General features: G+C 43.5%; 3 protein-coding genes across 15 annotated transcripts in view; 1 reads left to right on the top strand and 2 right to left on the bottom strand.

The window, feature by feature from the left end:
* Positions 1–162: 162 nt before the first annotated feature.
* On the bottom strand, positions 163–6384 carry LOC109873463 (B9 domain-containing protein 2). 2 transcript variants are annotated; one of them, XM_020465119.2, is made up of 5 exons: positions 6153–6382; positions 3538–4930; positions 3152–3265; positions 2918–3043; positions 163–2139 (listed from the first exon to the last, which is right to left on the bottom strand). In XM_020465119.2, the coding sequence occupies exons 3-5, from the start codon at positions 3237–3239 to the stop codon at positions 1826–1828; spliced, it is 528 nt and encodes a 175-aa protein (XP_020320708.1). In that variant the 5' UTR covers positions 3240–3265; positions 3538–4930; positions 6153–6382; the 3' UTR covers positions 163–1825. The 2 variants fall into 2 exon arrangements, with proteins under 2 accessions (XP_020320708.1, XP_020320707.1); XM_020465118.2 differs by having other exon boundaries at positions 3152–4930; positions 6153–6384.
* A 1411-nt stretch (positions 6385–7795) lies between these two features.
* On the top strand, positions 7796–16725 carry LOC109872648 (tyrosine-protein kinase receptor UFO). Its single transcript, XM_020463958.2, has 18 exons — positions 7796–8251; positions 8606–8813; positions 8920–9020; positions 9099–9281; positions 9423–9503; positions 9601–9912; positions 11541–11680; positions 11798–11942; positions 12108–12237; positions 12349–12443; positions 13078–13173; positions 13322–13399; positions 13500–13592; positions 13728–13849; positions 14008–14117; positions 14819–14978; positions 15129–15265; positions 15371–16725. The coding sequence occupies exons 1-18, from the start codon at positions 8173–8175 to the stop codon at positions 15834–15836; spliced, it is 2736 nt and encodes a 911-aa protein (XP_020319547.1). The 5' UTR covers positions 7796–8172; the 3' UTR covers positions 15837–16725.
* Positions 16156–19096, bottom strand: part of LOC109872649 (ryanodine receptor 1) — a 68782-nt gene continuing 65841 nt past the window's right edge. For all 12 annotated transcript variants that reach the window (XM_031807822.1, XM_031807821.1, XM_031807817.1 and 9 more), the window contains 10 exons: positions 19034–19076; positions 18804–18937; positions 18585–18645; positions 18307–18453; positions 18085–18219; positions 17802–17958; positions 17601–17665; positions 17365–17465; positions 17225–17276; positions 16156–17103 (listed from right to left, as the gene is read on the bottom strand). In XM_031807822.1, the coding sequence (XP_031663682.1) occupies positions 17008–17103; positions 17225–17276; positions 17365–17465; positions 17601–17665; positions 17802–17958; positions 18085–18219; positions 18307–18453; positions 18585–18645; positions 18804–18937; positions 19034–19076 (991 nt within the window). In that variant the 3' untranslated portion in view covers positions 16156–17007. The remainder of the gene's footprint in view (positions 17104–17224; positions 17277–17364; positions 17466–17600; positions 17666–17801; positions 17959–18084; positions 18220–18306; positions 18454–18584; positions 18646–18803; positions 18938–19033; positions 19077–19096) is intronic.

Genomic DNA, 19096 nt, shown 5'->3' on the forward strand with positions numbered 1-19096 from the left:
TTTTGTCTCCACCCTGTGTTTACTTCAATCTACTATCAAACTTTAACAACTGCATATTATTACGAAAAATAAAATTATTGATGAGTGAATTAATTGTGTCATTAGATATGAAACTTGCAAACTTTGAGGGAATATTTGTAAAGCAAAATGATGCAGGTTAGGTTATAGATCACAGGCATGCAGGTAATGATTTATTTACATAATTTTACTATATAAAAAAAAAGTTCATAGGAAAATAGAAAACTGAAATTAAGTACAGTATAAAATCTGGTTTGCATTTTTAAATACCTGTTATATAAAATGTTTAAAATAATATCAAAAATGTTAAATCAGGAAGGCAGATTGTGTTGAAAGGCTCACACCCCCCCTTTGTGGAGAAATAGGGGAAAGACACACATTTGCATGTTGGGGTCTTCTCATTATACACATACATGACCAAAATTATGTTGACACCTGCTCGAACATCTCATTCCAAAATCATGGCCATTAATATGGAGTTGGTCCCCCCTTTGCTGCCATATCAGCCTCCACTCTTCTGGGAAGGCTTTCCACTACATGTTGGAACATTGCTGCAGGGACTTGCTTCCATTCAGCCACAAGAGCTTTAGTAAGGTCAGGCATTGAACAAAAGTGTTCAATGGGGCTGAGGTCAGGGCTCTGTGCAGGCCAGTCAAGTTCTTCCACACCGATCTCAGCAAACCATTTCTGTCGGTGCTCCAGTTCATTCCAAAAGTGTTCAATGGGGCTGAGGTCAGGGCTCTGTGCAGGCCAGTCAAGTTCTTCCACACCGATCTCAGCAAACCATTTCTGTATGGACCTTGCTTTGTGCATGGGGCATTGTCATGCTGAAACAGGACATGGCCTACCACAAGTAGATTATGTTGGAAGCACAGAATCATCTAGAATGTCATTGTATGCTGTAGCTTTAAGTTTTCCTTTCACTGGAAAAAAGGGGCCTAGCCCATGAAAAACAGCCCCAGACCATTATTCCTCCTCCACCAAACTTTAGATGCATTAGGGCAGGAAGCATTCTTCTAGCATCCGACAAACCCAGATTTGTTCGTTGGACTGCCAGAATGTGAAGCGTGATCCATCACTCCAGAGAACATGTTTCCACTGCTCCAGAGTCCAACTGCGGCGAGCTTTACACCACTCCAGCCAATGCTTGGCATTGCACATGGTGATCTTAGGCTTGTGTGCGGCTGCTTGGCCATGGAAACCCATTTCATGAAGCTCCTGACAAAGAGTTTTTGGAACTTGGTATTGCGTGTTGCAACCGAGGACAGATGATTTTTACACGGTACACGCTTTAGCACTCGGCGGCCCCGTTCTGTGAGCTTGTGTGCCTACCACTTCACGGCTGAGCATTTATTGCTCCTAGACGTTTCCACTTCACAATAACACCACTTACAGTTGACCGGGTCAGCTCTAGCAGGGCCGAAATTTGATAAACTGACCTGTTGGAAATATGGCATCCTAAGACCGTGGCATGTTGAAAGTGACTGAACTCTTCAGTAAGGCCATTCTACTGCCAATATTTTCCTATGGAGATTGCATAGCAGTGTGCTTGATTTTATACACCTGACAGCAATGGGTGTGGCTGAAATAGCCGAATCCACTCATTTGAATTGGTGTCCACATACTTTTGTATCTATAGTGAATGTATGCAACATCAACACATCTCACAAGGCAAAATATCTAATCTGACCTGCTCAGTCTTATGTACCCTTTGCAGATATGGTCAAAATCCACACCCACTAACAATACAGTGCTCCATTCAGGCCTCTCTCCATTCACCCTTTGCTCTGTCCAATCTCTCAACATTTCAGCTCTCTACACCATATCTGTCAAAGTGTCGCATGATGATGTCTAGCTCCAGCTCTACAGTGCCCATAGCCACTGTGTGCAGCCTATATCTGTCCGCCCCACTGTATATGATGTCTGGGGAGCGCAGCAGGGCACCTCCACCCACAAAGGTTTGAGCTATCTGCTCTTGCCAGGATCCCAGTGGTCTCCAGGTCACACAGCGTACATGGTGGTGCCCTGGGCTGGAGGGCACATGGCAATATCCATACCCATACAGCTGACAGCGCCCAAATGCATCCTGGTGCCAAACCTGCAGGTGAAGCTTGGGCCAGCCTAATGGGGAAGAGAAGTCAAATATAGTAACATTTTATTTGTCACGTGCCAAATACAACAGGTGTAGACGTTACTGTAAAATGCTTACATACGAGCCCAACAATGCAGTTATAAAGTAAGAAAATTTGCGAATAAAAATAGAAAATAGTAACACAATCATAATAAATAACAACAGCGAGGCTACATACAAGTACCAGTTCTGAGTCAATGTGCAGGGGTATGAGGTAGTTGAGGTAATATATACATGTAGGTAGGGGTAAAAGTGACAAGGCAATCAGGATAGAAAATAAACAGAGCAGCAGCGTATGTGGAGTGTGAAAGTGTGTGTGTGAGGCATCTATATGCATGTGTAACATGTGTGTGTGTGTAACATGTGTGTGTGTGCATGTGTTGGGGTGTCAGTGTATGAGTGTGGGTAGAGTCCAGTGAGTGTCCACGCATAGAGTCAGTGTAAAAGAGTCAGTGCAAAAAAAGGTCAATGCAAATAGTCTGGGTAGCCATTTGATCAACTGTTCTGCAGTTTTATGAATTGGGGGTAGAAGCTGTTCAGGTGCCTTTTGGTCCCAGACTTGGCGCTCCGGTACTGCTTGGCGTGCAGGAGCAGAGTGAACAGTCTATTGCTTGGGTGGCTGGAGTCTTTGAAAATGTTCCAGTCTTACCCTGTTATTTTGAACCTGAAAGCTAGGCTTGGTAGATGTAGGTATGTAAGTTATGTAGCTTTTAATTGACGTCTGTGATGAACTGCTACTTATAAATTGTCAGGAAGGTAGCTAACTACCTTGCAGTCCTTTAGTGGTGTAGTGCAGATCAATGGGATGACTCCAGTATGCCATGTCCCCTGTCTGAGTCAAATCCACTTGGGTCTGCCCCTCCTTCAAGCCCGAGAGAAGTCGCCATGCACCCCCTTACATAACGAAATAGACGTGAGGTTGGAAACAGAGAATCCACAATCACAACGGATGAGGTGAAGTAAAAATGCTCAATAAAATTATCTGAATACAACAAAAGACACCTGTATGAATTCCCCACTTGCAGAAGAGACTGCTCTGAGGGAAGCCGCTTGCCCCTACGATCTGACCGACAATGTGCAGCTCTGCCATTGCCGGTATATGTGCAGCTCCTCTGCCTGCAGGTAGAGCACGTAATAACGCTGAATTGAACATCTGTTTACAGTGTCAGCGGCTAGCTGGGATTAGCTAGCTAGTTAGCTATCTGGCTAACGTTAGCTAGCTAGCCTCGTAGTCGTAGGTTCAAATGATACATTTGTCAACATAGCTGGCCTGAAATATGGTTGTTAGTTAGTTAGCAAACTAGAACATTTGATTAACGTTTTAATACATCACTTTATACAAAACATAGTCAGTAAAACAAAAACAATAATGTCAAAAACACAGCTACCGCTTGGATTCAATCAGATGAAAATGCTGAAGCCACCATGATCCTCATTTCCTTGGCAACCAAACAAGAAACTACGGAAGCTGAAGTTGAGAGAAATCGGCAAAAGGTTTTGACCGCTCTGTTCCCTTCCTTCCACAAGGGAATCAAATATTTATGTAAAGAGAGGGAATTTGTCTTTATAAACTTTTTTTTTGGTGTTGGTGTTTACCTAATGCTCTTATGGTTGTACTCCTTGTCTGGATGACCTTGTAGAAAACTAGGGAAATTGTGAACTGCCTTATTGCAATGGAAGACTGTTTTCTATAGACAAAGATGCGCAACAGTATAGCCGGCTGTGTACATTTATTTCAATCAATTGTTTGTGATGATGCATTATTGTGTACTAACTAGGGTACACAAGGCTGCATATTGCTCGCTATGGGGGTAAGAGACAATGAAACACTTTCCCATTGGACCCTGGTATTTAATTAAGCAACATATAATTAAACTAAAAACAAACAGTTGAAAAGAGAAGGTATGCTTACATTACATCATTAAAAACAGTATCAAGAAAGCCATGTTCTATCCACAGCCAGATAATGGCATCAGACAGGTTGAAAACAGACAAGGATAAAAAAAATAAGAAAATATAGCTTCAATGTTTTTTTTTAAATCAGCACATATCACTCACAAATGGGTCAACAATAAGAGACAATTGCCCTTGTATTTTCATAGAGTACCACAGTATGAGTCATAATACCCATAAAACCTAGCGGTCAAACAAGGAAATGGTTCCAATCATTTCTCCCATAGGGGATTTTAGAAGTCACCTTGTCTGAGAGAGATTTACATGGTTGTCAAAACGTCATACCATGGTGAGCCTACACAAAACACAGCCCTTATTTTAAGTGTTTCTAAAATTCCCTATGGGAAAAATGGTGTAAAAGCGATTGGAACCATTTCCCTGTTTGACCTCTATGTTTTATGGGTATTGACACCTCCACTGTGGAGCTCTATTAAGGATGGACAGGAGGATTGAAAGTCTTGGCAGTAGATGTCATCATTTCTCCACTAGAATGAATGTCCCCCACAGTCAAAGACATAAAAGTCAGAGTCAGCCCCCTTTAAAGCCAAAGTTGTGGAAGTGAGGAGAGTCAACAGTTTGGTTGCAGGAGTGGTACACCCCTGCTGAGCCCAGGTCAGAGAAGTCTGTGGTTGGGCGGCAGGTCAGGAGGCCTTGCGTCAGAGTTAGCAGAGAATGCACCCAGGTAAGCCATGGCAGAGGAAGCAGCAGCCCTTCTCATCAGTAAATACACAGCCCTCACTGCCCGGACATCATGGCTGGTGCCAAGGCGCAGACAGTCCACTGGACTATTTGTCCCTTTGTTCCTCTTCATGTGGGGAGATTGCATGCCTGTGGTGGATGGTAGAGAGAACATCTGTCATGCACATCCTTAATTGCAATTTACACCACTACACGTTGCATAAACCTCTACTTTTATCAAAAACATCGGCTTTCAGCACCCAAAGAAAAGCTTGCATTTACACAGGACAAACATAGGTACAAAGAAAGCATTAAATAATGAAAATGTGTACTATCGACAGATAGGGACTCGATGTAGTCGGGGGTGCAGTCCGCCCACACTCGTCACCGCTGAACTCCATCGTATGACGTGGAGTTGAGTTTATGGTCCTTTCAAGACAACTGGGAACTTGTCAGGGATCTTCAGGTCCAGTTCCAGACTTGGAATTCTGAGTTGGATGACCGTTTAAAACGATTTCTCCCAGTCGGAGCTCGTGTTTTTTCGTAGTTCCCATGTTGTGTTGAACGCACCGAAGTCGGAAGTCAGAGATTTCCAAGTTCCCATTTGTTTTTAACGCGGCATTGTAGATCAGTCAGCCAGCAGTCGCCTTCACTGTCGGCTGCATTGTCGAACAATCCCCGTTTCCACATGTTAGAAACAAACTGGCTAGTTATGAGGAGGGAAATTCCACTTGAATTCAATCACTTTTTGACAGCATCCCTTTTGATTTAAACAAAACTTTCCATACATGTTTGCACATGGAATAAGTGGTCAGAAAGTTACGTTTTGTACAGGAATACCAAAACATTTAGGAAATAAAAGGGGCTCAAAGTTGACCCATTTTGCACAGGGTGAATTACGAATAAGTGGGACACTTTGCATTTCCGTCTTCTTTCGACATCTATTTAACATATTAACCCAATACATGATACATTTCTGAAATCAAGATGTTTTCTAATTAAAAAAACAAAAACATTTTGATATCATATTTACAGGAGGCATGTCACACCCATTTGTGTATACTGAGGCAAAACCATATTTTCAATTCGCATGTGGTAGACTGGGACAGCAGGTTAGCTAAACGGGGACACCACTACTTTAGTCCTAATGTACCCCAATGACAATTGACAAAGCGTATTATGCTGTCCCACTTTATCTACTCCATACTTTCGCGAGCTATGGTTGGTGAACAAAGAAAATGACTGAATTACAAAATTTAAACATAATATTGGCAACGTTCTATATATTTTGATGCACCAGTACATAGTATGTACAGTGCGATATTTGGACAGTTTTAGAACATTAACATCAAAAGAGAAAAAAAAGCCTTACCTTGAGCTTCCTGTTTGAAGCTTGCTGTGCCCCCTCTGTGATGTCACACCAATGAAGTGATGGAATTTTGATCATGTGGTTTAGTAACAATAGTTTAGATTTTCTCTTGTCAGACCAAGAAATTAACACGGCAGGATTAAACTGTCCCAGTTTATATGATGTCCCACCATTTCCAAATTCACCCTACCCCAACATACGATAAGACATCCATGCCGTCATCACTGGAAAAGATAAACCGTTGTGTTTGATATTATTTAATTAAAAGCTAGCAAACAGTCTTCTCAAACTATTGTATAATTTCTTTAAAGAAAATGTTTTTGAATGAAAATGTATTTTTTAAACCTTTAACGTAAATGATCTAAGAACGCTTAAACTCATATTGTTTTGTGTTGTGCCTGCCATCGGTTGAGACACATCATGCTCTTGAATACAGTATGGGTTTCATTTTAATCATAGAAATATAATTCATAGAATGGACATATCCCTTCAGACCACTGCAATTTATAGCTGGTACACAATTGACATTTAAATTGAATTGAAATTTTAACTTCTAATTACTGCCACAAAGATGGCCACCGGTCCTCCCACAGTCTAATATATACTTTAATGGTCATGTCTATATTTCTATGATTTCAATAGGCAGGATTGACAGTATAATTTAAAACAAATATTCCCATCCAAGTCAACATTCTCTGATGTGTGAACCTCCAACAACCATCTTTGTGGTGCAATTCGAAAGTTGACATTTAATATCTCCCATTTTAGTAAATTTATCAGCCTAAATATGTATTCGAGAATGTTGTCAACCAATGGCAACACAACACAAAAAACCTCAGATGATGTAAAATAGGGTCTAAGCTACAATATATGTGAAAATGAAAACAATTGGAGTTTACAGGTTTTTAGATAATTGACGTTTAATGTTAAAAATGACCCCCAAAAAATCTACAAATTATTAAATAGTTTGACAACCTTGTTTGTTAGCTTTTAAATTATATCAATATCAACCGTTTATCTTTTCCAGTGATGAAGACATGGATGTCTCATGGTATGGTGGGGTACGCAAAATATTTATTTATTGAATGTTTTGTCATTCAGGTCCAAAAAGTCACTTTCTGAGCACTTCTACAAATGGGCAAAATATGTATAGAAGATTTCGTTCAAATCAAAAGGTGTGCTGTCAAAAGTGATTGAATTTAAATGGATTTACCCAGGAGGGACATTTGCATCTGAAATTATATTTATTTTATTGACATAATGCTTGTTTGCCATTAACAAATCAGCGTTTCTAAAAGACTTCAGACCATTTGAATGCATCCAACTGGTATTTACGACTTCACAACTGGTAAATTCCCACATCCCATTTGGTTACGAACGCAGCATACTTTCAAACATCAGATAAATAGAAAAACTATTTCTTCATAGTATGTAATGTATGCTAGGGGCGGAACAAATTCTCTAAAAGTATGTACTATTCTCAATGTACTATTTCTTCAACGGTTGAGTGTCCATGAAAGTCAGAAATGTGAATGAAGAAGAGGGAGTAATGGAGGGGGAAAATGTCAAGAGCTAGCCCAACCGGCCGCAGGAAGGCGCTATTATTTCGCAATGGAATAATAGCGCCATCTTGCGGCCAGTTGAGCTAGTCAAGAGCTAAAGTTTTCCCTATGAGTAATTCAATCGTGAAGAGACATGCCTAATACTCGCGGACTATTTGCTTATTAAACTAAATTCAGTCTCGGGGATAGGCTACATCATATCCAGCAGTAGTAGGTTATATTGTAAATTCGACTCCTGGAAGAAGAAAAACTTTTCCAATAATTGCTATGACTGGCATAGTCTACTCTCAAGGATAACTTTTTGGAAAGCGTCTGAAACCTTAAGGAAATAGTCTAACGTGGATACTGTGCGAGGAAGAATTTCATTTCTTGCCTGGAAGGATGGAAAGATGTCTGTCTGAGGCATAATTTTAGTCGTAGTAGAGACCAATCTTGTTCTTCAAGAGCAAACCTGAACGAGGATGAAGGGCAGCAGAGGGTGTTTGCCGTTATTTGTTCTTCTGTTGATGGGTATAATAGGTACAGTGGTCCCTGTGCCAGGTGAGTCAGCATTGATGATACCAGAGAGTATGTTGTCATTTTAGCAATATAAACTACCTCTCAGAAATGACCATAAACGTATGTTTTATCATTTGAAAAACATAAATTGTATTATTTGAAAAACGTATGTTCTTTTCTTTCACTGCGGTTTATCTTACTTATGAACATTTTAGGCAGGTATATAGGGTTAGTCTAATATTACAGTTGTTTGACAAGACAATTTTACACTATATTTAATGGTAAACTTAACTCATGCTTCCCCGAGTGAACTTGGTATTCATTAATCTAATTTAGGGACCATATTTACTGAATGTCAGTTTAACATTCAGATTAACGGGTGTCCTTTGAATCAAGTGTTTCAGTTTGTGAAGAGCCCAGCCAATGTAACCTCATCCCTGGGTAAGCCGGTGCAGGTGCTCTGTACTCTCCGGGGAGATGGAGGTGGAGAGGAACCTCCGGATGTGGTGTGGTTTAGGGACGGTCAATCCCTGGATTACGCTGACACCAATCAAGTCCAAGTGCCTGTCACTGAAGGAAGTTGGCTGACCCTCAGTGAACTCAGGTCATTCTCAACTATGACTCTCTCTCTCTCTCTCTGTTTATGTCACACATTCTTGGTCTGACTTATCTTTTTTTTCAGTGACAGTAATATGTCTGTCTGTCATCAGAATTGATCATGTGAAACTGTCAGACATTGGGAGATACCGTTGCATGGCAACAGTGGGGCGGAAGGACTTGATGTCTCAGGAAGGGGTCATTCAGCTAGAAGGTAGAGTTTCTCTCTGTCTCTTCAATAATCAGTCTTTTTATTTTCGACAGTATCTTACTCACAGTTCGTCTTTTCCAGGAATCCCTCATTTCTCAGTGGAGCCTCATGACGTGACAGTAGTGGCTAATGTTAGCCTCAGCCTGCAGTGTATGGCCCATGGGCCTCCAGAACCTGTCAGGATCATCTGGCTGCAGAATGGAGGACCACTCAACACGCTCCAGGACCCTGTATCCCACTCGCCCTCCACTCGCAACATCACAGGTAAAGACATTTCTCTTACTTTTGCATTTTGCTTACAAACAGCACATTATACAGGCTTAAAATTGAAACCTGCATTCTGTAACTGTCTATTTGCTTTTCTGTCCGTCTGACTGACCACCTCCTTGCATCCCTGTTGTTAAGGCCTCAACCATACAAGCAGCTTCTCCTGTGAAGCCCACAACAGTAAAGGTGTGGCTACCTCAGCCTCGGGAACAGTGACAGGTCCGTACCAACAGGGAAGTCATTCAACGTAAACAACTTATGATTATGTTGATTTGTTTGGCCTCATTCATGACTACCTCTCTTGTCTTGGGTGTAGTGGTTCCCTCCCAGGCACATGAAGTCCAAGCTGTAGAGGTTACCATCTCTTCCCTGCTGATCTCCTGGGAGCCTGGCTTTGGAGGGGTGTATCCTGTCTCTGTGTGCTCTATACAGGCAGCTCCGTCTGGTCCTGACCGCACTGCATTGCTTAATCACCTGGTCCACAATCAGAATGTAAATGTACCACCTGCCCGACACCTGATCCCAGACCTGGAGCCCTACTCCTCCTATGACGTGAGGGTGGCTTGCCGTAGCAGTCAAGGTGCTTCCCCCTGGACACCATGGGTAACACTGCGCACATCTGAAGGAGGTAAGCTGTTTGCCACAGTCCTCGACCCGCCACCCCATCAGCGTGTGTTTATAGCAATTCTATTACTGATAATGCATTTTGTTATGTATTCACATCTACAACTCTTAGGTATTCTAGCAGATGATTTCGTCCTGAGTGACTTACAGTACAATGAGTTAATGTTAAAGTGCGATACCTATGTAGCAGAGGTCAGTGACCTACAGGGGGAACAACGAGAGTTGAGTGACGACTGTGAAGCTAGGCTGGTTATGGGTCAAAGATTGTTCTGGAAAGAAGAAAACAAGTTTGGGAATTGGTTAAGGATTCTCAAGAGTTTTTGATCAAACAGACAGAAGAGATACAGGTTTATGGTTTTGAAAAGCAGAGGGGTCTAGCGTTTCATTCTAAATATTCATCTGAAAAGGGCCAGATGGATGGAACCTGACGTTAAATCAAGATTTTCAGTGCTATTCCTCTGAGCTGGCAACAGACAGTCACATTTGCCAGTAAGAACACCCTTCTCTCCATCCTCAGTGTTTTAAAATATAAACTTCTATATTGAGAAAGTTGCTTGAGCGAAGGAGGAGGTACTGAGGGCAGGAGGGAAACAGATTAAGCATTCTCTATTCATGGTTTGGCAGAGGTGGCTCAATCCTGCTGTGTCCATATAATGCCGCAGTGTGTTTGAATTATGGCCGGTGGAGAAGCGGTTTTTCCATGCCAACTCATGCTTTCCGCAGTCTGTAATGTAGACATGTTTGTGTAGAAGGGAAATAGAAAGAGAGACTTTCGGAGAGAAGGGGAAAGGGGGAAACAGCCAATTTCACAGTGGTGTAGTGCACATCAACACACCATCAACTGACCGCTAAAGAATTTTCCATTCTATCAAATCGGTTACCAGATGTCAGGCTTAAAAGAAAACACCCTTCTTGTGCTGGGAGAATGCATGTTTGGATTCGTTTGATTCCATTAGCTAAACGATGCTGACCTTCACTGTCAAATTCATTCATTTCAAACACTTTGTTGTTCTTGCATGCGGTAGATAACTCATGACTCCTAGTGCTTAAGTGTAACCAAACCATTTAGAGTCTTTGCTTTTGTCGGTCCTATTTATCTGAAAATAACATGCGCGCATGACGTGGCACAGACCTGTAAGGTGTGTGTGTGTGTGTGCGAGCGAGCTATATTCCCGACCTCCCCACAAAGTAAAAATATCTTATCCCTCCCATCTACATCTCTCTCCACTGCTCCTGGGTCAGAGGTAGAGGGGAGTGAGAGGGGCGCGGGCTGAGGGAGTGAGCGAGAGAGAGAAAGAGCCGGGTAGATGGAGGGAGAGGGGAAGGTGCTTGTGTTTTTGTTGGCCGGGGTAGAGCCACATATGGAAACGATCAGCAGTGGAACACTCACCGATGACATCACCAGGCAGGGTCCAGTACAGGCCCCAGTACAGGCCCCAGTACAGGCCCCAGTACAGGCCCCAGCCGCAGCCCACGCTAAGACTCACAATGTGACAAAAATGCCTTTATTTACATTGTTCTCGCACGGAACTTTGCACACTGGTTTTTAACAGCATGAGTCTGGTAGTGTGTGTTACAGGTCATTTGATATGTTGTAAACATTATTCTTTTTTTTTGGCATGGATCTGACAGTACCAGAGGCAGCACCAGACAATGTGAGTGGACTGTTTAATGGAACAGAGGTTATTGTCAGCTGGACCAAGCCACCAGGCAGACTGAATGGCCAGATACTAGGGTACAGAGTGGAGTACAGAACCCCTAACAAGTCCAAGGTAACCCATGTTACAGTTGTCAAAGTAAACATATGTTGTAGACTCTCTCTCTCTCTCTCTCTCTCTCTCTCTGAGTGTAATGGGTATCTTTGCTGTTGTTTTGTTTTCCTGCTTCAGGCTGTTATGGAGTCAGTTCAGTCCTCTGAGCTAGCTATCCCGCTCTCCAGCCTCCTGGACAGTGTGTCCCTGAGTGTGAGTGCCTGTACTGTGGCAGGGTGTGGCCCCTGGAGCCCTGTCCAAACCCTCAAACAGAAACAGCCTGGTGAGTCTGGACAGAACCGAGGGAGACAGTAAGTAGGATGGTTGGGATGGGCCAAAGGAGAGGAGAAAACGGCAGCAGATTCCAAATGTTCTAGGTTGATTCATCAGGTAGCATATTCTAGTGTCTGTGTAATAGTTGACATACCTCTCTTTCCTTCCTTTTTAGATCTCTCCCCACATCAGGCATTTTCCTGGCATTGGTGGTATGTGATCATGGGGATTGCTGTCGGTCTGGCCTTGATAGGGTTCATCGTGGTGTATGCAATCATATTGCGTCAAAGAGAGACATGCTTTGGGTATGTACCTCTGGGTCTCCCTGTATCCCCTTTGTTCCATTCTTTTGTTGTCGTCATTTACTGTTCGATGATCAATTAAAAACACCTGTGTGTTTGTGTGTTGTGCGACAGGAAAACATTTGACCCTATGAGAAACGGCGGTGGGGACTTCGTAGTAAGATACAGCGCCCGACGCACCTACAATCACCAGTCGAATGAAGCCACACGTGAGTTGTCATGCCAGTGACGTAAGAGGAACAGTCACCGGTAAACGCCTTGGAACCAAGCGGTGTGTCATGAAGTGTGGGAGTTCAGGAACAGATGTTGAAGCTCAGATTTCATCCGTTTGCTCAATGTTGTTCTGTGCCAGATGTGGTGTGTGTGTGTGTGTGTGTGTGGGGGGGGGGGGGGGGGGGGGGGCAGAGTGGTGTCAGGATCTGGCTGTTAGCAACACAATCCGCTGGAGAACACAAGAGAAATTAGTTTGAGAATGGAGTTCAAATCTTTGCAGAGTCACGCTGCTATTATTCTTAGAGGCCAAAGTCTTCCAAATATTGAATTACATTTATTTCAGGACAAATGGGAAATGTTCTAAATCATAGTTTTGGGATGTGTTTTGTTGCCAGAGCATTTTGTTTCGACACACTTCGTGAAAAGACAAAACAGGAAGAGAAAACATAGACTGTAAGCCTAGAACAGTTTCACAATAATGGACTCATATTCTGCATTGTTCTTCAAAACGGAATCTCTCATTTGTTTAAAGGCAGTGGGAGAGGAATAACGCTCAAGTTATTTTTCCAATACTTCATGCTTTAAGAATCCCTGTTTCTGTGTAAGAGAGAGTATTAACCCTGTCCGCAGTGAACAGCCTGGTGATCAGTGACGAGCTGAAGCACAAGTTGCAGGACGTGATGGTGGACCGACACAAGCTGACCCTGGGCAAGACCCTCGGCGAGGGTGAGCCCCGGCTGAAGCCTTCGTCATACGCTATATGTACTGTCACCTAGTCAGTCATGAACTACTACATCCTAGGGCCTTAAGAGGCTTAGATCCCCAGCTACACCAACCCACCGGACTAACAGCGCGTCCATGTCTTGATCTGCAGGGGAGTTTGGCTCCGTCATGGAAGGGCTTCTGGTGCATGAAGAGACTGTCCTCAAAGTGGCTGTGAAGACCATGAAGAGTGAGTGATCGGACAGTGTCGGATGTCCCCATTGTGCGTCTCCCATGGTGCAGTATGTGTCAGTTTGACCTCAGCCACCCTCTCCTTCTCCCTCTCGTAGTTTCCATCTGCACTCGCACCGAGATGGAGGACTTCCTCAGGGAGGCTGCTTGTATGAAGGAGTTTGACCACCCCAACGTCATGAGACTCCTCGGTGAGAGACTGGGCTGATTTTGTTTTGTCACTTATCGAGCGACTATTAACACGCGGTCGTTTTTGTCTCCCAAGTGTCCGTTACCAAGTAGGCCTGACTAGATTCATTCGGTTGTTTCCCCAATCCTCCCTGTAGGAGTGTGTCTGCAGACGGTAGAGAGGGGAGGCTACCCATCCCCTGTCGTCATCCTGCCTTGTATGAAACACGGGGACCTGCACAGTTTCCTGCTCTACTCTCGACTCGGGGACAGTCCTTTGGTCAGTTCCCTTCCCTCCCACGCAGATGGGACAGGTTTTTTGTTACACAAATAAAAATTATAGAGTTGTGCTCTTTTCTCCTTTCAATGCGTGTTCCATTTGTGCTGCTGTATAGCACCCCCTGTCTGTATCTTATCGTCTCTGTCTCCATTCATCAGTCCCTGCCGTCTCAGATGTTGGTGAAGTTCATGACAGACGTCGCACGGGGAATGGAGTACCTGAGCGACAAGAGGTTCATCCATAGAGACCTGGCAGCGCGAAACTGCATGTGGGGATTCTCGCCTCTCTGTTCTGTCCGTGTCCTCCTGTTTCTCACACATACTCCTCAATGTTTTTCTGTGATGGTCTGAGAGAATGATTGTGACGCAAGTTGAGCATGTTGAGTGATACAAGTAACAGTACTGTTTTACGCTGCTATTACGTTGTCTGTGCTCATCTGCACACACACAGAGTGCACAAAACATTAAGAACACCTTCTTAATATTGAGTTCTACCCACCCTCTTTTGCCCTCAGAACAGCCTAAATTCTTCGGGGCATGGACTCTACAAGGTGTCGAAAGCGTTCCACAGGGATGCTGGCTCATGTTGAGTCTAATACTTCCCACAATTGTGTGAAAATGTCTGGATGTCCTTTGGGTGGTGGACCATTCTTGATACACACGGGAAGCTGTTGAGTGTGAAAAACCCAGCAGCGTTGCAGTTCTTGACACAAGCCGGTGCAACTGGCACCTACTACCATACCCCGTTCAAAGGCACTTCAATCTTTCGTTTTGCCCATTCACCCTGAATGGCACACATACACAATCCATTGTCTCATTTGCCTCAAGGCTTAAATCATCTACACTGATTGAAGTAGATTTAACAAGAATAAGGGATCATCGCTTTCACCTGGATTCACCTGGTCAGTCTTTCACAGAAAGAGCAGGTGTCCTTAATGTTTTGTACACTCAGTATATATCTGTCCTGCAGGCTGAACGAGAATATGACTGTGTGTGTGGCTGATTTTGGCCTATCTAAGAAGATCTATAATGGAGACTACTATAGACAAGGACGCATTTCAAAGATGCCGGTAAAATGGATCGCCATCGAGAGCCTGGCAGACCGAGTGTACACCACCAAGAGTGACGTGGTGAGCTATCCAAACTTTGTCCAGCTACATTATGTGACCCATGACTCCTACTGTATTTGGGTTTTAACATCCTGCAGAAGAATTCATAACAAAGGGTTATGAATACAAGTACATTCTTTTTGTGACAGTGCTTATTTCCCTCTCTCGAAGTGGTCGTTTGGAGTGACTATGTGGGAGATAGCCACTCGGGGACAGACGCCCTATCCTGGAGTGGAAAACAGTGAGATCTACGACTACCTTAGACAGGGCAACCGCCTCAAACAGCCCCCTAGCTGCCTGGACACCATGTGAGTGCCTGTTTCTGTATTTAGTGGTGTATAGTAGAGGCAACTAATGTACCTTTCCTGGAGTATCTGGATTTTGGGTAATTTTGTATGTCCTCTATACTGTAGCTACTCCCTGATGTTCTCCTGCTGGCTACTGAGTCCTAAGGACCGCCCGGGGTTCCCCTCCCTGCGATGTGACCTGGAGAAAGCCCTGGAGGAGATGCCCGAGCAGGAGGAGGCTGATGACCTGCTCTACGTCAACATGGAGGAGCCCTCAGGCTCTCTGTCGGGGGCCGTGGGGGGCTGGGAGCCTTTTGGACTGCCTCACCCGTCCTACCAGAAGAACATGGGCCCTCTGGAAACCGTCCAGGTGCATCATCATCATGCTGATCGCTATGTACTCTGCCCTCAGCGCGAGGCCCAGCCCTATCTCAATGACTCTATTGACAGCCTGAGCTGGATGGCCTCCTCGTCAAGCCCCACCCTGCAGCTCCAGGCCTCCTGCTCCTCCTCCCCCACCTCCTCTCTATTGCTGGACGGGCAGGACAAGAGGGAAGGAGAAGGATGGGACCGGAGGGTCTTCAGGAAGTGAGGTTTAAAAGGCTCACAGAGGGACTTCCAGTAGTTGTGAAGAAATACTGAAGAAAGTAGACAAGTTCACCACAATACAGTGGTCAAATTAACAAGGTCAAAACAAATCAAGAATTGGTTGTGTTACGGACGGTTCAACAGTTGTGTACATACTGTATACACTGTAGTCAATTGTCACTAATGTGGAGCCACCAAATCACATGCTAGATAAATATTTATCTTCCCAATATGAATATTAAGAAACCAAATCAACTAATCCGTTGGCACGGACTGTGTAATAAATTGGTATAACCCTTTACTGAAAGGAAACTACATCAAACTGTAAGTGCATCAAAGCCTTTTATTTAATAAACCAATGAACAAACCCATTAATAAACCAGTATTTTTTTGGTTTTAAGAAAACAAAGTATCGAGTTCCCTCAAACAAAACAATGTACTGGATACAATAATGCATTCATGGCATTCAGACTAGCCAGGCTTAAAATACATTCAATAAATTAAAAACAAATAAATACACAAACCCTAGTTCCTACGTCAACGACACAGTAACCATCATCAGTTCTGTTGAGAGAAATAGTCATAATTCAAACAGATACAAAGAACATTTCAGGGAAAAACCTTGTCAGTTGAAAAGCAGCAGTTGAAGAGCATTTAAAGTCAATACTGTACTGTATGTAGTGGTTATAGAGATTTTCCAGTGGGCTGGTAAAATATTATCTCAGAGACTGTTGTGTAAATAGCTTTGAAGGATAAAGTACCATCAACTATACTCCAGTTGTGTTTACAGTATATCTGGTAGGAGATATCAAAGTACTATACCAAACATGACAGTTTTGGTAAAGTATCAAGATGCTGCTGGAGTGTACGACTAATAAAGTTTGTTCCAATAATTTAGGCACTGAAGTTTTACAAAATTGACATGCATAATGCACTTAATTATTGAGAGTATTTGTGGGTGTTGGCAAATGGGAGTATTTTCCCACATTCACGCGCACAATGACATTTCATGAATTACTGTCACTGAATATTTCAACTTGACATTGCTACAAACACTTCTAAATGCAGTTATTTAGTTTTCATGTGTTTGGGTCCAACTCTCTTCCATACAGTATAGTGCAGCTATTTCAGTATGGTTTACTATGTTATTAAACCTACTAATTGTAGTAGTATGGTTATGCAAGCTGATCCTCATATTGCTTCCTGAAACAGTCCCCAGCAGGGAAGAAGTCCCACGCTCGCTCCTGGTACATCTTCCACACATATGACTCCTGGAACAGAAGAGGAACCAGGACAGAGGGAGAAAAGAAGAGACAGCCAATTGAAATGAATGGCAACATAATGGGAGGCATATTTGGTGCCACGAACACAAAGACTGACTGACAGACTCACCTGGCCAGTGTGCTCCGTCTCATCTTTGTTGATGAGGTACATTAAGAAGAACCTGCAGAGGACAGACAGACCGGCAGATCAGCGTGATGGCAGATGGTCATGGACACACACTGTTGACTGATTACAGGGTGAACACGTACATGTAGTTGGCCAAGTTGTGTTCCTCCAGGGTGTGGGTCTCGAAGCCGTGCGGCGTCGTATCAAAGTAGTCGCTTCCAATTCCACAGATGAAGCACTTGGTCTACAAGGATCAAATAAACAGAAACAGTAGGCAAGATGGTGGTATGTGCCCAACTATGTGACTGACTTAAACTCACCTAAAACTGATGAACGCCAAAGATACAATAACATTTTAAATTTAAAAAAAGATCTGTACCTCCATGTCTTCCTTAACCTGCTCTTGTTGGTCTCGGAGCTCTCCGAAGGCGTCAATGATCAGACCTGTAGGAAACACACAAACTCACATCCCTTACAGTCGAATTACATTATGACTAGATATCCGAGATTGCCATTAGCTTGAGGTACTGTACAGTGGTGGAGTAGTGTTTTGGAATGCATAAGAGGGACGGTGCCTTACCCTGAATGATGGCCAACAGGATGACAATGACAAAGAAGAAGAAGGTGATGTCAAAGACCACCCGGTAGAGCTCGTACACGTCTCCCGCCGGGTCCTCGATCTCGTCCCCTATGCCACCGCCAGCACGCACTCCCACGTACATGTGGAAGAGGTAACACTGACACAAGTGGAGGGAAGAGAGCACATTGAATATAGAGAAGTAGTAAGCAAACTCAAACACACTGTACGACTATAGAGTATATGGTACAGCATAGAGCTGGCAGGAAACAAAGCACCGGCTCACAGTCATCATGTCGTCACATTTCATATCCGGCTCATCCTCATCTTCACTCTTGTTGTAAAACTTGCGGAAGAAGATAAAGGCCACTACAGTGTAGAGATACACCACCACTGCCAACAAGCCCAATGTCATCATGAGCTAGGAGGGAGACAGGGAATGAGTCGTATCAGCAGCACATTCACCGACAAACGGAGGCTGGAAGGGTGTTACTGTTCAGCTCCCTACCTGTTTCCCATTGTGGGTGACAGAGGACAGGATAGTACGCAGATCCTTCACACCGATGGCTATGTCCAGCAAGTGACAGGCATAGAAGAAGTTGTTATAATGTCCAAGCAAGGACATGATCGTGTACCAACACAGATAGAGAAAAGTCTGGGGGGAAGAGATTGAAATAGTCATATAAAGCTTGTCTTCAACCTACAGTATGAAAATGAACAATTGTTATAACCAATACATCTACGGCACAAATATAGAAAATACTATTCATCTTTGATCCCTCTTACCCCGTCTGTGAACACAACTCCACATTTCCAGATCTGGTACTTAAAGTCAATAGATGTACACCTGAAAAGTATACGATTGGATTTCAATGACAAAATGTTCTAGTATTTATGTGGCTGGTAGGGTTAACAATATACCGTCCATTTAAGTGGCTCAAAAACCCCATGAAAAGCTCCCCTATCAAGATTGGAGAGGTGTATAATAACAGCATTGGTTAATACCAGGCCAACGTGGAATTGTCTGGTTCCTCCGGCTTCTTATCGGTTTGTTGACTGACGTCCAGCGAGGCTAGATCCATGCCTAAGAGCTCTGCGATCCTCTCTCTGCCGTAAATGTCTCCATACTTATCCAGGACCTGGCCACACAGACATAAAACATGGGCCATTCCATCCAGAGACCAACTTAACCAACTTCATCCCTTCAGAGCCTCCAAGACCAAAAAGCGTCTTACCTTTCGCTTGACAAACTTGTCCCAGTAGTTGTTTGGGAAAGAACTGTGAATAGAAATGTGGAA

The sequence above is a fragment of the Oncorhynchus kisutch genome, linkage group LG28 (genome assembly GCF_002021735.2).
Source record: "Oncorhynchus kisutch isolate 150728-3 linkage group LG28, Okis_V2, whole genome shotgun sequence".
Classification (NCBI taxonomy): Eukaryota; Metazoa; Chordata; class Actinopteri; order Salmoniformes; family Salmonidae; genus Oncorhynchus; species Oncorhynchus kisutch.

Bases quoted from the DNA above. Each gene is read 5' to 3' on its own strand.
- LOC109872648 (XM_020463958.2), top strand. From the start codon at position 8,173: ATGAAGGGCAGCAGAGGGTGTTTGCCGTTATTTGTTCTTCTGTTGATG. The intron at 9,021-9,098 runs GTAGAGTTTCTC...CGTCTTTTCCAG, and splicing joins AGGGGTCATTCAGCTAGAAG to GAATCCCTCATTTCTCAGTG. The intron at 9,504-9,600 runs GTCCGTACCAAC...TCTTGGGTGTAG, and splicing joins AGCCTCGGGAACAGTGACAG to TGGTTCCCTCCCAGGCACAT.
- LOC109873463 (XM_020465118.2), bottom strand. From the start codon at position 3,302: ATGTTCAATTCAGCGTTATTACGTGCTCTACCTGCAGGCAGAGGAGCT. The intron at 3,044-3,151 runs GTGTCTTTTGTT...TCGTTATGTAAG, and splicing joins CAAGTGGGGAATTCATACAG to GGGGTGCATGGCGACTTCTC. The intron at 2,140-2,917 runs GTAGTTAGCTAC...CTTCCCCATTAG, and splicing joins CACCACTAAAGGACTGCAAG to GCTGGCCCAAGCTTCACCTG.